Source organism: Colletotrichum destructivum, chromosome 11, assembly GCF_034447905.1.
Source record: "Colletotrichum destructivum chromosome 11, complete sequence".
NCBI classification, from domain to species: Eukaryota; Fungi; Ascomycota; class Sordariomycetes; order Glomerellales; family Glomerellaceae; genus Colletotrichum; species Colletotrichum destructivum.
The window spans coordinates 169,411-182,569 of record NC_085906.1 but is presented as its reverse complement, the minus strand read 5'-3'; the positions used below and the strand labels follow the sequence as shown (position 1 = coordinate 182,569).

Sequence of the window (13,159 nt, the reverse complement as noted above, 5' to 3'; positions counted from 1 at the left end):
TTGACTTCTTGCTTGACCCAACCTAGCGGCCACATCTGAGCACGCACGCACAACCTAGCACAGCAAAAGTCCGTCTGCCGGCCCTCCCTCCTTCTTTGCACAATCGTGGATGGGACCCGATGCGGGCTTTTCATTCGCAGTCGCACTTTTTCATGGAAGAAAATAGAGACCAGGGGCTTGTAATCCAAAGGCCGAATTTCCATCTTTTACTTTCGGACTTTGCTCTTTTACCATCTCTCCGCCCCAAACAGCCCAACTGCGCTTTAAACCCCCTTTGGTGGATAAGCACTTTGAAGCTTGCCCAACCCATGTTACTAGTTTATGAGATTCTTCCGTGATGTCCATGTTGAAGATCTGTCGGCCAGCTATAACAAATGAACTTCGGACAAACCCTCCTGCATTCGCGCCCCATATCGGCCTCGGCGCACCATTGAGCGCCGACCGGCTGCTAATGACTCGGTAGGTTCAGACGCCTTGGTGCAGAGCGTTGAAACTGCCGACGATGCGGGCACATGACGTCATTCTCATCACCATATTTCCTAAGTTGCGGCTCGATGAACGGACTTGGATGTTAAAGAAAAACGCCGCTTCCGTTTTGCATTACCTCTGGCTGATGGCGACGGATATGAATAAAGGTTTTCCTCTTCATCGAGTATATAAACCATTTGATCCAGTCTCTCTCACCTGTGACATGAGTAGCTGTCTCTAACACTCTTCACTGAATCAAAACCAAACCATCATCGGATTCCAACATACCCGTAAACTGAATACCACTGTCGCATGACACCAATATCTACTTCTCAACAACACACCATGAACGCGCCGCAATACGGAAAGCGCTTGATTCCCCAAGTACTTGACGAGATCGCCAACACAGATCCCGACGCGGAAATCTTCTCGGTGCCTCGCTCATCCGACCCCAAGGATGGATGGAAGAAAGTGACCTACTGGCAGGTTGCGAACGCGGTAAACCGCATAGCTCAGCTGATTGTCGGCAAAAGGGGCAGGCCTGAACCGGGGACCTTTCCCACGCTCACCTATATCGGACCCAGCGATGTGCGCTACGCAATTTTCACAATCGCCTGTATCAAGGCAGGGTACAAGGTGGGTGCGCTCCTTATGAGAACGTACTCAAGCTGACCATATGCAGGCCTTGTTAATCTCACCCAGAAATTCTCACAAGGGTCAGATGAATCTTTTGGAGCAGACAGACTGCAACATCATCTGCTGCGACTCATCCTTCGACGATGTTGTCCAGCCTCTGGCAAAAGAGCGTCAAATGGACATAATTGTGGTCAGCTCTGCTGAAGCTTGGCTTGAAGACACTGAGGTGTACACGCATTTCCCTTACATCAAGACCTTTGAAGAGGCCAAGATGGACCCAGTTGTTGTGCTCCATACAAGCGGTAGTACTGGCCTGCCGAAGCCTGTTGTTCTCCGCGTTGCTATGATTGCTGTTGGCGATGCTTTTCACAACCTCGCAGACTTTATGGGTTCCATGAACTGCATCAAGTCCATCACGCTTGGCGAGCGCCTCTTCCTGCCAATGCCTCTATTTCACGCTGCTGGGTGCTGCATGTCAATCTTGGCCGCCATCTACTGGAAACACCCTGTTGCCCTTGGCTTTACAAATCGTCCTTTAACACCGCAGACTGTTCTCGACGCTCTTCAGTACGCCCATGTCGACAATGTTATATTGCCCCCCTCGATATTAGAAGAGATGGCTAGCATGCCTGAGGGCGTTGACTGGTTGAAAAAGATGAAGAGGGTGCATTTTGGCGGCGGTAACCTCGCCCGTGATGCTGGGAACCTGCTTACCAAGGCCGAAGTCCCTGTATCCAGCCTTATTGCGTCCACTGAGTACCTGTCCTTCCCAGAATCCTTGGAAAAAAACTTATCTAACCATTAATTAGGACCGGTGTTCTGCCGTATTTCTTCCAGAAGAACCTAAGTCTCTGGCAATGGTTCATTATTGACTCAGACTGCATGGGAGTCAACTGGCGCCGAGTTACCGAAGAGGAAGATATCTACGAACAAATTATCGTGCGCAAGGATAAAGAGGACCCTCTTCAGGGTATCTTTTACACTTTTCCTGAGGCTAGGGAGTATAGTACGAAGGATCTGTACTGCAAGCATCCCACGCTGCCTAACCACTGGAGGTACTATGGTCGAGCTGATAACATTATCATCTTATCCAACGGTGAGAAGTTAAACCCTTTAACTATTGAGGAAATTGTTACAGGTCATCCGAGAGTCAAAGGCGCCATCGTTGCTGGAGCTATGCGCTTCCAGCCTCTCCTCATTATTGAGCCTATGGAGGGCATCAAGTCTGGGGAGGAGGAGAAGCTCATTGACGATATCTGGCCACTGGTTGTTAAGGCCAACAAAGAGACTGTTGCTCATGGCCAGATTAGTCGCCAGTTCATCATCGTCACCTCCGCCAAGAAACCCTTTCCCCGCGCTGGAAAGGGTACTATACAGCGACAAATGGCTTTGAAACTTTACAATGATGAGATCAATGAATGGTATGAGAAAGCTGAGGATAACACGGAATTTGTTCCAGTCGATGTCGATATCGACATCACCTCTCAGCAGGCTCTGACCAGCTCTATCGAGAAACTCTTCCAGCACAGCCTTGGTAGCAGAGCCTTGTCTGCCGACACCGATTTCTTCAATGCTGGAATCGACTCTATGCAAATAATCAACGCCTCCCGTATCCTCCGCCATGGACTCAAGGCTGCCGGTGCCAACATCTCCGCGGACACAATCGCCACCCGTGTTATATACGGGCACCCAACCCCTAGACAGTTGTCCGCCTACCTTATCGACTGCATCAGAAAACAAGCTGACGACAATACTACGACGACAGCCGAGGATGGTTCCGGCCGCCCCAACCACGATGTGGCCGTCATGGAGTCGCTGATTCAGGAGTACACCCGCGATTTGCCCCAGATGCACGACAGCAAGCCCGCGCCCAACGACCAGGGCCAGACCATTCTTATCACTGGTACAACAGGTTCTCTCGGGTCTTACATGCTCGACTTCATGGAGTCCAACCCTGCAGTAACAAAAGTTATCTGTCTCAACCGCCGGAACGATGGCTACGAACGCCAGATGAAGATAAGTGCCGAGCGTGGACTCAACACCAACTGGAAAAAGACCGAATTCCTCTGCGCAGACTTGTCAAAGAGCAATCTTGGCCTCAAGCCCGATGTTTACAATAGACTTCTAAAAGAAGCCGACCGCATTATCCACAACGCCTGGCCTGTCAACTTCAATATCTCCTTGGAATCCTTCACGCCGCATATTCGCGGCGTCCGCCACTTTATCGACTTCTCCCTCCATGCCACCAAGAATGTGCCTATTATATTCATCAGTAGTATTGGCACTGTTAACTGTTGGGCTGGACCTAGCCCAGTTCCTGAGGAGAAGCTTGTGGACTTGTCTCTGCCAACAGGCGGCTATGGACGCTCTAAGCTAGTCAGCTCTCTGATTCTCGATGAGGCAACTCAGCGTTCTGGCGTTCCAACCGCCATCATTCGTGTTGGTCAAATTGCTGGTCCTCAGTCCAAGTCCGGTTGCTGGAATCGTCAAGAATGGCTGCCGTCCATTGTCGCTAGTTCAGTCTATCTTGGAATCTTACCCAAGGACCTTGGCGACGAGAGCATGGTCAACTGGACGCCGGTTGAGGGCATTGCCAACTTGATACTCGAAGTCTCGGGAATTGCTACGCCCACCCCTCTACAGAAAATCAACGGGTACTTTCACGGCGTCAATCCCCGCACTATCGAATGGGAGAAGCTTGCAGTCGCGATCAAGTCCTTTTACGGTGACCGCATAAAGAACCTTGTCTCATTCAAGGAGTGGTCTAAAGCCTTGGAGGAGAGTGCGTCCTTGGCAAAAGATGTTGAAAAGAACCCTGGGATAAAGTTGCTCGATTTCTACCAAGATTTAGCTTCTGGCGGGGGGTCTGTTAAGTTGTCGATGGAGCGTACTATGGAACAGAGCAGAACGATGAAGGAGATGCAGGCTGTAACTCCAGAGCTGGTGCAGAACTGGTGTAGACAGTGGGGATTCTAATTGACGAAAGGGTGTATGTAGGCTGCATTGTGTGCAATGGATCTGCGTCTAACATAATTGAGGCTGAGAAAATAACTTGAGAAGTTCCGAAATCCAGTAAGCTCCTCACATCTGCGTAGTAGCAAAAATGCCAACAGTAAAAAGTGGAAGGGTGTTTGGTTTGCATTAGCTCAACGACAGCAAAATCCAGACTCAACTCGCTCTGCCATGATACGTTATTCTGACTCCTTGTGAAAATCTCCTATTTTTTGTATGCTTGTTGTACAAATCGCGAGGATAGTATGTCTATCAGAAGTGAAGTAGCTATTCTAAAGATGAACTATACAGTCATACTTTGTTTCATCTTCACATACACGAGATGTCTCTACAACGACCAAATCATCAGATCCCTCTTTCAGCGAAGCAATTAAACCATCTATGCTTTCATCAACGCTTCCCACCACTTCATCCAAGAGTATAATTTTGGGTGACTGTAGCAACACTCTTGCTACGCTTAGCAGTACTGTTTGATGCCGGGACAAGAAGTCTGACGACAGGTCGCTATCAATCCCCTCTTCATCTAATTGGCCCTCCCACAGACCTACCTGGCGCAACTTGTCCTTGATCTGTTCATCGGTCGCCTGATGCATGGGATCCACGTGATCTCGAACCGTTCTGCCCGGAAGAAATAGCGGCTCCTGCGGTACAACTCCTATGCGCGCATGGAGCTCACAGTCGTCAAGTGTCCGGATGTCCTTACCGCCCACGAGCACGGAGCCTTTCTCGATGTGTAGTAGACCCAGTAGGGCTAGTAAAACAGTTGACTTGCCACTGCCGCTGGCACCACAAATACCAACCGTCTGACCATCACGGGCCATGAGAGAAAAGTCCTTCAGCACAGCAGGTCCTCCCTGAACGTATGAGGCCGTGACTCCGCGAAACTCCACAGCTGCACCGTTGTGCTCCACTTTCTCTTCGTGGATGGCCTGCCGCGATGTGTCTGAGACGCTGCGAGACTCAGGCGCCCACATCGCTTCGCTGGCGTGCTTAATGCGAACAAGTGATCCCATGGCTGATCCCAACTCTGTCCAGGCCATAGTGAAGCTCCGCATCGTGACGCTGAGGCTCATGACGTTGATTAGCGCTACCGCTATGAACCCGCTCCCGGTACTGCCACGTGTTGCCATCGCCGTTGCCACGATGATGACCGCTATGGCAGCAACGCAGAGGTCCAAGACAAGGGCGAGCCATCGCTTCAGGCAGAAGAAAAGGTACATTGGTCGTTGGGTCCCTTCGATTAGACCGCTGGCCACCTCCTCAGCTTTCTCCCGGGCCCTAAAGGCGCGGATGGTTACAAGGCCGTCCAGAGTCTCTATCACGTGCAAGCAAAGATATGCTCTAGATGATAGCTCAAGAAGACGAAGCTGACGAGCTGTGCGAAGGTAGACCATTTGTATTAGCCAAAGAAGGATCATCGTTGCCAGAACAACAATCACAAAGTAATAGTTTGCCGCCATGACGAAGCCCAGTTGCGCCAACATCGATGCTAGTTCTGAGTAAGATAGTTAGATTTCCCCAACTAATGACAATTCCGACCGAGTACCACTGACCTTGCACCATGTTGCTGAGGTGTCTTGTCAATTCGCCATCAATGATGGTGAAGTCCTGGGTAAATCTTCACATGTGTCAGCACCGACAATGTAGGTGATTTTTTTTGCATGGTGCCTTCTGCGTACCGATTGATAATCGAGTTACTACTCGTCCTAGTCAGGATCCCGAAAGGAGCTTTACATAGTGCCGTCAACAACTGATGATGGAGTGATGATCCGGCTACTGGAACACATCTTTGCAGAAGAACCCAGGTGGAAACAGCCAAGCCGACGAGGGCCAATGCACTGAGGCCCCAGTACTCCGCCAAGTGAACCTTGGACTCGCCACCGTCGTGGTCTCGGATGGCCTCGCTTTCAGACCATTGTTTGAGAACAACGTCTTTTAAGTTTTGTAAGCTAGGATCAATAATAAAAAGGAGGAAAACATAAGGCAGGGGGACATGTGTGGAGCTAAACTTACCAGTGAAGCGATGCCCAAGAGTGAACGCAATTGCGGCCGTTAAAAACGGGATCAGATATTGCAAACCGGCAGCGCGGAAATAGAACTTTCCGATAACCCACTCTCCAATCTTGAGCATCTCAATGTGTGTTTTAGCTTCCTCTTCCGCTTCTGATTCTTGGGGATTCGTCTCCTGTTCGATGCGGATGGGCTGGTGCGTTTTAGTCTCGCCCGGCCGGGATAAGTGCTGCGCGGTTGGAGGCGCCGTTTCGCCCCGATGCAGTTGATCCTCATCTGTGTTCCCGAGATGGATGACACGGTCCGCACGCTGCGAAAGTTGATCTGGGAACATGTTGAATAAGCGGCACCGGCGCAGCTAGATGTAGCACGAGTTTTTGCTTACCGGTGGCGCAAGTGACAATGACGATGCAGCCTCGCTTACAGAGTAACCCGTCCCGTCCCAGCAACGCAGAGGAAACCAGAGCTCGGGACTGTTGATCTAGCCCTGCGAGGGGGTCGTCTAGTAGTAGTATAGGCTTTTGCGAATAGACAGCTCGCGCCAAAGCAATTGACTTTTTCTGACTTAAACTCAGGTGAACTCCAGCCGCGTTGGTTGCAGTCATGTCATTTGATGGCAAGGTGTTCAATACGGCCTCGAGCCCGCAGGTATTCAGAACAGTTGTATACCACTCAGCATCAAAGTCGTGAGATCCAACAATGATGTCACAGATCATTTGGTTGGGGAGCCAGGGTGTCTGCGAGCAGAACGCAAGGCTACCCCTCTCCACCACCATCTCTTCCGCCTCACATACAGCAGTTTCGCCAAGAAGGCCAAGAAGAAACGTTGATTTCCCAGACCCAGGTGGCCCAACGACGGCGAGAAATTGGTTGGGATGGAGCGTTACGTTGTCAATACGGACAGTAAACGTCCCGTCGGCTGGTCCCCACCCAAACCGCCCATTCCGCACGTAGAGTCGTTGATGGCGAGGCGCTTTAGGAGTGGAGACAGGGCGGGGTGGATCCTCTTTTGCGCGAGAACCCGGGTCTGAAAGGAAGTCTTCGATCCGACCAAGACAAACAAAGGAGAAGGCAAGATACGGAGCAAGCTGATAGAGATAGATAAGAGGCTCCGATAAGAGGGAAAGGAGCCCAAGGGTTTCGAAAACGCGTGAAAGATTGGCCAATGAAGCCTTGTCGGACACATAAATCACTGTGAAAGTAATGGCCGGGGTCAATATCATCGGTACGAACGCTATTGTGGGGGGTTAACCATATATAAGGCAGTGAGTGTACCGGTAAAGGAGTAGTACTCACAAACAATAACTGCGGCAATCGTCATCCACCGGTACTGTTTCAACAAGAACAGCTCCTTGTCACGCCATTCTTGTACGCGCGCGGCGATAACCTCCAAGCAGCCGGTCATGCGTAGCGCCCTGAGGTTCTGTAGCACGCCTGCAGTTGCATCGAGTCGAGACTCCATGGCCGCCATGCACAGCGCCTGGCGCGTTCGTGACAACCTCGAGATGCCGAAGGAAGCTGTTCCGGCTACCGCGGCCACCGCCAACGGGATCACAAACACAACCCCCAGGTTGCGATACAGCAGCCATAGAGCGATGGCGGCCTGCAAAGCGTTGGCCCAAAGCTCGTGGCACGATTCCAGTCCGGCAATGGCCTTCTCGACGTCACCGCTCACGAGCGTGATTATCCGCCCCTTGGTGGTGGTGGCCTTGTCTGCATCGAGGAATAGGGCCTTTTGGAAAATGGCTCCTATAAGCACACCGCGCGTCTGGAATATGCTTCGGTCAACCCAATGCCAGTACCATCCCGTGGAGATGGCGATGCCGACATAGACGGCAACGTACGCCGCAATAATAGGACCACGGAGCTCGTCGGGTGCGGCCGGATCCGACGAGTGTCTGGAAAGAAAAGTGGTTACAACATTGAGAAGAAGAGGTTGGCAAACGACGAAGAGGATTTGCAAGGTTCGAGGCAAGACGGGTTTGACAAAGGACCAGGTAAGTGATGACAAGAGAAGCTTGGGTAGGGAAAATGTCTTGTTGTTGTTGTTGTTGTTGTTGTTGTTGTTGTTGTTGTTGCTGTTGTTGTCGGGAGGACGACGACCTTCAACATGGGCCGACGCAAGAGCATTATTGAACTTGGCCATCACATGTGTCTGGCTCATCCGACTGTCCAGGTAAAACAAGTCGTTCATCGAAAGGGCATGGCGGTAGCCTTGCCTAAGTAACGGAGTTAACCAGGCGAAGAGACGTTGGCTGAAGACGCTGTTGAGGTCCTGCGGCGATTTGTGGCCCTCGTGGAGTTCGCCAGCCGTTGGAAGGCGTTGCGCTTCAACAAACAGGAGAATTAGTTGGGTCAACAATGTCGCCATCAGGATGGCCGGAAGGGCGACTTGATAGTAAGACCGCACCATCCACAGGGTTCTTGCTCGCACAGCGTCCGTGATGACAGACGCGGACAGGTACACAAGCAAGACATTGCAAGGCCTCGTACGTGAGCGCTGCGTGTGGAAGGAGAAGCCAGCACAGAGCACTGCGCACACGAGGTAAACAACACCCGCAAAAGTTGTGCCGCGGGTTCTTGCAATAACCAAGGCTCTCCAGGTGGAGAAGAATGCCACGCGAAGGCAAATGTGTAGAGCATGAAGCACCTGGACTGGTCAGTCTGGGCAAGTAAAAATTGGTCTCCTGGCAGCAGAAACCCGGTGCTTACAGCTTTGACGGGCGAGGGCGGTCGATGGGGTGGCTGTTTTCTCTCGTTTTTGGGTAGCCGGAATAAACTTGCGTGGAGGACTTGCAATAGGGTGCTGAGAATGAAAACGATACCGGGCAGTGCGGTCAGAAACATTTCCTCAAACAGAATAGTAAAGTCCCCAGATCTTGTCGCCAAGTGTAGCTTCACATCAAGCGTGTTGTCCTCTTCGGGTCTATACTGCGACATCTTGCTCACGAGGCTGGCTGGTGGGCTATAACGTTTGAAAGTTTTTGCTGCAGTAGACGATGCAAGAATTGATGGGTATTGCAAATCAAGAGCATGGGGGGCAAGGTCAGGAAGGCCTGCAAGCCGTCTTGAATTTTGGATCAAGCTTGACTGATATGACAACATGAGCAGGACAACAAAGTCGCCTGACTCAACCAATCTCTTGCTAGTGCGAACTATATTACATATCATGGTTGCGTATGAAACTTTCATGCCCCTGTTCTGTGTGACTGCCGATATCCAAAAGGAACCTGGTCTGAGATATTTTCAGGTTAGGTGGGATGCCCCATAAAGCTGGACATGGGTCAAGCTTCTGTCAATGAATGGTGCTTGTAAATCATGCATTCTTGCCCAGTATAAAGTCATCATGGTAGGCCCCGGAACATCTACATCAAGCACTTCAGTGGTCTGTCTACATTCACAAAATGACTCTGCTTGAACCTCTTTTCTTGGCACTCTCAATTGGGTTAGCACACTTTAGCAGCGCGGGTGTTGTCAATCGAGATGGTGAACTACATATCAAATGGGGCGCTGACGTACGGGCTCCCTCTCATCTCTCACCACTTCCTTTGCTGACGAGAATGGGTGTTGTGTTTCTAGTGGGGGTTTTCAGGGATATCAACATTTGGTCAGCTCCCTTATACGAAATGTCTAACAGACTCACGAGAGGCATTTGATATTGCTGTCATCGGCCTGCCTTTCGACACTGGAACGACATACCGACCTGGTAAGCGAATACGTTTGTCACTCTGATGTTGGGCTCCGCCAGCTTTAATTAACTCTCGTGAAGGTGCCCGTTTTGGCCCTCGTGCGATTCGTGCAGCTTCGGGACGACATATGATCAGTCGAGGGTTTAATCCCAGCACCGGGAACAACCCATACACGTCATGGGCAACGATATTAGACTGTACGTTCGCTGTTCTACTGGGGGTTAGATAGATGCCCTAGCTGATGACTTTCTCGAGATACTAGGCGGTGACATTGCGGTGACGCCGACCGATAACGTCGTCGCAGTGCAACAAATGACAGAAGGGTTGACGGAGCTCCTTCAACGCCAGCCCGTGTCGGGGAAGCTCGAGCATCCCCTCTTGGTTCTTCTCGGCGGCGACCACCTCATTGCTTTGCCAGCGCTTCGCGCACTTCGCGCTACCTATGGCACCCCCGTGACCCTTCTGCATTTCGACTCGCACCTGGACACGCTCAACCCGTCCGTCTATCCCCAGGCTTGGACTTCGGACGTGTCGGCTGTCAATCACGGTACTGTGTTCTACCACGCCGCCAAAGAGGGCCTGTTGGTAAACGGCTCCATGCACGTCGGCGTCAATACGCGTCTCAGTGGCTCCACCTGGAGTGACTACGAGTCCGACGCGGACAGCGGCTTCTTGCGAATCCCAGCGAGCGACATTGATGACATCGGCACTAGAGGCGTAATCGCCAAGATTCAAGACGCCATCAAGCCCGGCACACGGGTCTACCTGAGCATCGACATCGATGTCCTGGACCCGTCGTTCGCACCAGGGACCGGGGCGCCGGAACCGGGGGGGTGGACCACGCGCGAGCTTTTGACCATTCTACGAGGTTGTCGCAACTTTGACATTGTTGGAGCCGATGTTGTCGAGGTTGTTCCCGCCTACGACACACCTGGCGGCGACACGGCTTTCGTGGCTGCCGCGTTGGTTTATGAGATAATATCCGGCATGGTCCAATATCGTCTGCAGCCTGTCGAACAGGCAGTTGACCCAACGGCAAGTTCGCCTTTGGAAACCAGCAACGATGAGGGCCATGGTGGTTTCCATACGGATTTAGGGGCAATTAGTATACTCGAGCTATAAGCCGGTTCTCCTCCCCTGCCACACACCTATAGAGTCAATACTAACTACTACTATCATCACTTCCTTTCTTTCCCATTGCAAGCGATCTGTAGATAGCTACATGGAGTACTTCTTCTCACTCTGCAAACTTCTTTCATCATCGGGATTTGGAAAATAATCATCACGTAACGTTCTTGACGCCAACAAAACCCCGCCCAAACACTCCAAGGCGTGACGGGTGCGATGCGCCACATCAACACAGCACATGTTTTTCAGCCCACAGATGATGCGGCCATCACTCACACAAAAACCAACCCAGGCATCAAAAGTGTATTGTCAAAAAGTATTGATGTATCTGACGCGCAAAGAAGCCAATCCCTATCAAGTACACACAAGGTTCGACATTGAACATGTCCATGGGAATGAGTGGACGGACGTATTTCGAATCATCACACCTGGGCTGGACTTTCAAACCCGTAGGTGAGCTTCAGCTTCATCTGGTTGTACTGCAGCGACGTCATCTGCTCGTACCTATGCTCGCCGTTTTCGAATCCGGGCAGTGACCCAACCTTGGCTTCGCGGTCAGCCTTTGCAAAGAAGGCGACGGACGTGCGCTCCGGAACGAACTCGTCTCGGTCGCCTTCACCGTCATCCTTCTTCAGGGCCGGCGGTAGGGTAACGAGGTGGTTGACGGAGCGGAAATAGTTGTTGGACCAGCGCTGCAGGACATCGCCGGCGTTGACAAGCAGCTCGTGGGGGGAATCGCAAGTGACGGGGAAGAATTGTCCCAGATCACTCTGGTCCTCAATCTCCAAGCCCCCAACGCCATCCTGGAACAGCAGGGTCAACGTGCCGAAGTCGGAGTGGGGTGAGATGCGGTTGCAGTGGCCCCCGGGCGGACGCAAGAGGGATGCTTTCGTGGCCGGATAGTAGTTGATGCGGCACTCGGAAACGCTGTCCTGGCAGAATCGCCTAAAGTCGGGGTTGAACCCAAGCAAGGCGCTACAACCGAGCTCAAGCGCCTCGAGCAAGATCAGGTGCTCTCTTCTGCACTCATCATAGAAGCGCTCCATGTCATCTTTGAAGCCCGGAAGATCCTCTTCTGGCAGCCACATGTTTTCGAACAAAGGGTCATGGGGATTGCCCATATCGAACGCTTCCTAATGCAAGTCAGCGGTCATGTCCTCAGGAGCACGACTGTAGTCGGGTGACAAAGCACAACCTTGATGTCGAGAACAGCTGGCTTGTCGGTCACCGGCATAGCTCCTTTCTCATGGTCCGTGATGGTGGAAACAGTCTCTCTGCCGACTTCACTCCAGCCCTGTTGTATCTGTGAGACCAAGTCTGAAGCATGCCCTTGGAAAACGGCTCGTGTTTCCACTACTCACGCGGTGCGGGTTATGTTGTGGTGGGTGTTTAATCTTGGACTTAACAGCTACGGGAAGCTTGAAGAATTTGTCACACTGCGCGATAAGTCGTCAGCAATGGACACCATTGGGTGCCGTATACTGGCCAAAATACCTGACCAAATACACGATCCAATGTATCTATCGAGATGTTGTGCTTAGGAAGCCTGCAGAAGCCGGTTTCGTGGATGGATTGGACCAACTCGCACGCAACTTGTCGTCTCTGTGACTGATCTCCCGTAGTGAAGATGGTGAGATCCACGCTACGCGGGTGCTTGCGTGACTTGATTCCGGTGATTGCCATTGTTAGTGGGTTGACTCGTTGATGTGAGTGGTGGTAAACCGGCTGGAGGCGGGGACCATCGACATTGAATCAACCAATGTTTCTGTAATGGTCTATGGACAAGTTCGTTTTATTTCTACTGCCGCCATGCCGGCCCAGAGGACGAAGCACTAATCTTCTCGGTGGGTAATCATTTGCTTGATGGCACCCTACCGGCGGTCTGAACACTATGTAGGTCAGGCTTTTTGGGAAACTCTAACAAATACCGCGCGTCACAGATCAGCGACGAGAGGGTTCGACGAAGCAGAAACCTTCCTTCGGTATTACAAGGTACGGTACATCGTAGGTTTTGCCTGCGGGTCACGTATCGCGCAGGATTCGCCTGACTCGCCTTGCCCTTGTCGGATCGGACTGGCGGCACGTCCGTCTAGGAAGCAAACAGCATACGTCTGTTAGTAGCTTAATATACTGATGCCGAGTCAAGTGTGGCTGCACCTTTACAGTCTACTTGACCCACGGGGAAAACTTTTGCCTGCAACCACAGTAGGCACTAG

General features: G+C 51.7%; 4 protein-coding genes across 4 annotated transcripts; 2 read left to right on the top strand and 2 right to left on the bottom strand.

Moving 5' to 3' along the window:
* Nucleotides 1-813: 813 nt before the first annotated feature.
* Nucleotides 814-4,080, top strand: CDEST_15240 (Putative AMP-dependent synthetase/ligase domain, phosphopantetheine binding ACP domain, AMP-binding; the record flags this gene model as incomplete). Its single annotated transcript, XM_062931396.1, has 3 exons — nucleotides 814-1,104; nucleotides 1,151-1,860; nucleotides 1,914-4,080. The coding sequence occupies 3 exons, from the start codon at nucleotides 814-816 to the stop codon at nucleotides 4,078-4,080; spliced, it is 3,168 nt and encodes a 1,055-aa protein (XP_062787447.1).
* Nucleotides 4,081-4,388: 308 nt separating this feature from the next.
* On the bottom strand, nucleotides 4,389-9,066 carry CDEST_15239 (Putative AAA+ ATPase domain, ABC transporter type 1, transmembrane domain-containing protein; the record flags this gene model as incomplete). The annotated part of the gene is made up of 6 exons (XM_062931395.1): nucleotides 4,389-5,611; nucleotides 5,670-5,734; nucleotides 5,796-6,450; nucleotides 6,512-7,360; nucleotides 7,423-8,776; nucleotides 8,839-9,066. The coding sequence occupies 6 exons, from the start codon at nucleotides 9,064-9,066 to the stop codon at nucleotides 4,389-4,391; spliced, it is 4,374 nt and encodes a 1,457-aa protein (XP_062787446.1).
* A 1,061-nt stretch (nucleotides 9,067-10,127) lies between these two features.
* Nucleotides 10,128-10,937, top strand: CDEST_15238 (Putative ureohydrolase; the record flags this gene model as incomplete). Its single annotated transcript, XM_062931394.1, has 1 exon — nucleotides 10,128-10,937. One exon carries the CDS (start codon nucleotides 10,128-10,130, stop codon nucleotides 10,935-10,937), a length of 810 nt encoding a protein of 269 aa, XP_062787445.1.
* A 428-nt stretch (nucleotides 10,938-11,365) lies between these two features.
* CDEST_15237 (Putative oxoglutarate/iron-dependent dioxygenase, non-hem dioxygenase domain-containing protein) lies at nucleotides 11,366-12,626 on the bottom strand (the record flags this gene model as incomplete). Its single annotated transcript, XM_062931393.1, has 4 exons — nucleotides 11,366-12,076; nucleotides 12,139-12,246; nucleotides 12,305-12,379; nucleotides 12,438-12,626. 4 exons carry the CDS (start codon nucleotides 12,624-12,626, stop codon nucleotides 11,366-11,368), a joined length of 1,083 nt encoding a protein of 360 aa, XP_062787444.1.
* Between the last annotated feature and the right edge of the window lie 533 nt (nucleotides 12,627-13,159).